We start from the raw sequence: 778 nt of genomic DNA on the forward strand, positions 1-778 counted from the left end.
AGCAACTGTATACACGTACAGACTTGTGAGCAACCGTATACACGTACAGACTTGTAATAACCGTATACACGTACAGAGTTGTGAATAACCGTATACACGTACAGACTTGTGAGCAACCGTATACACGTACAGACTTGTGAGCAACCGTATACACAGACAGACTTGTGAGCAACCGTATACACGTATAGAGTTGTGAATAACCGTATACACGTACAGAGTTGTGAATAACCGTATACACGTACATACTTGTGAGCAACCGTATACGCGTACAGAGTTGTGAGCAACCGTATACACGGACAGACTTGTGAGCAACCGTATACACGTCCAGAGTTGTGAAAAACCGTATACACGTACAGACTTGTGAGCAACCGTATACACGTACATACATGGGCCCGGGTGTGTGAAAGAGTGCAGATGTCACCACAGCAACCATCCCTCCTACGGTACGCACATCTGAACAGATCACCACGTGCACTACGTCCTCTTTCGCCATATCACTGATGCCTGCAAGTCCGTAACTCTCCCGTTGGAACGAAATCGGATCAGTGTTCATATCCGACCAGTACTCTACTCCAGGATCGTTATTGAGTGAGGTGTAGAGGTCGCCAGACTCATGAGTAGTAGAGACCTGCATACAGTGAACAAGGCCCGGTTTAATACCTCAGTACATGTATATACACATATTCACTCCAAGCTATAGTACAATCTCCACAAAAAAGAACTCATATATATATATATATATATATATATAATAATATAANAAAATAATACATACATA

General features: G+C 42.7%; 1 protein-coding gene across 1 annotated transcript; it reads right to left on the minus strand.

The window, feature by feature from the left end:
* Positions 1–386: 386 nt before the first annotated feature.
* Positions 387–634, minus strand: SARC_17750 (hypothetical protein; the record flags this gene model as incomplete). Its single annotated transcript, XM_014288160.1, has 1 exon — positions 387–634. A coding segment is annotated over one exon (248 nt), but the record flags the coding sequence as incomplete, so codon positions are not given.
* Between the last annotated feature and the right edge of the window lie 144 nt (positions 635–778).

This window comes from Sphaeroforma arctica (genome assembly GCF_001186125.1).
Source record: "Sphaeroforma arctica JP610 unplaced genomic scaffold supercont1.11944, whole genome shotgun sequence".
Taxonomy (NCBI): domain Eukaryota; class Ichthyosporea; order Ichthyophonida; genus Sphaeroforma; species Sphaeroforma arctica.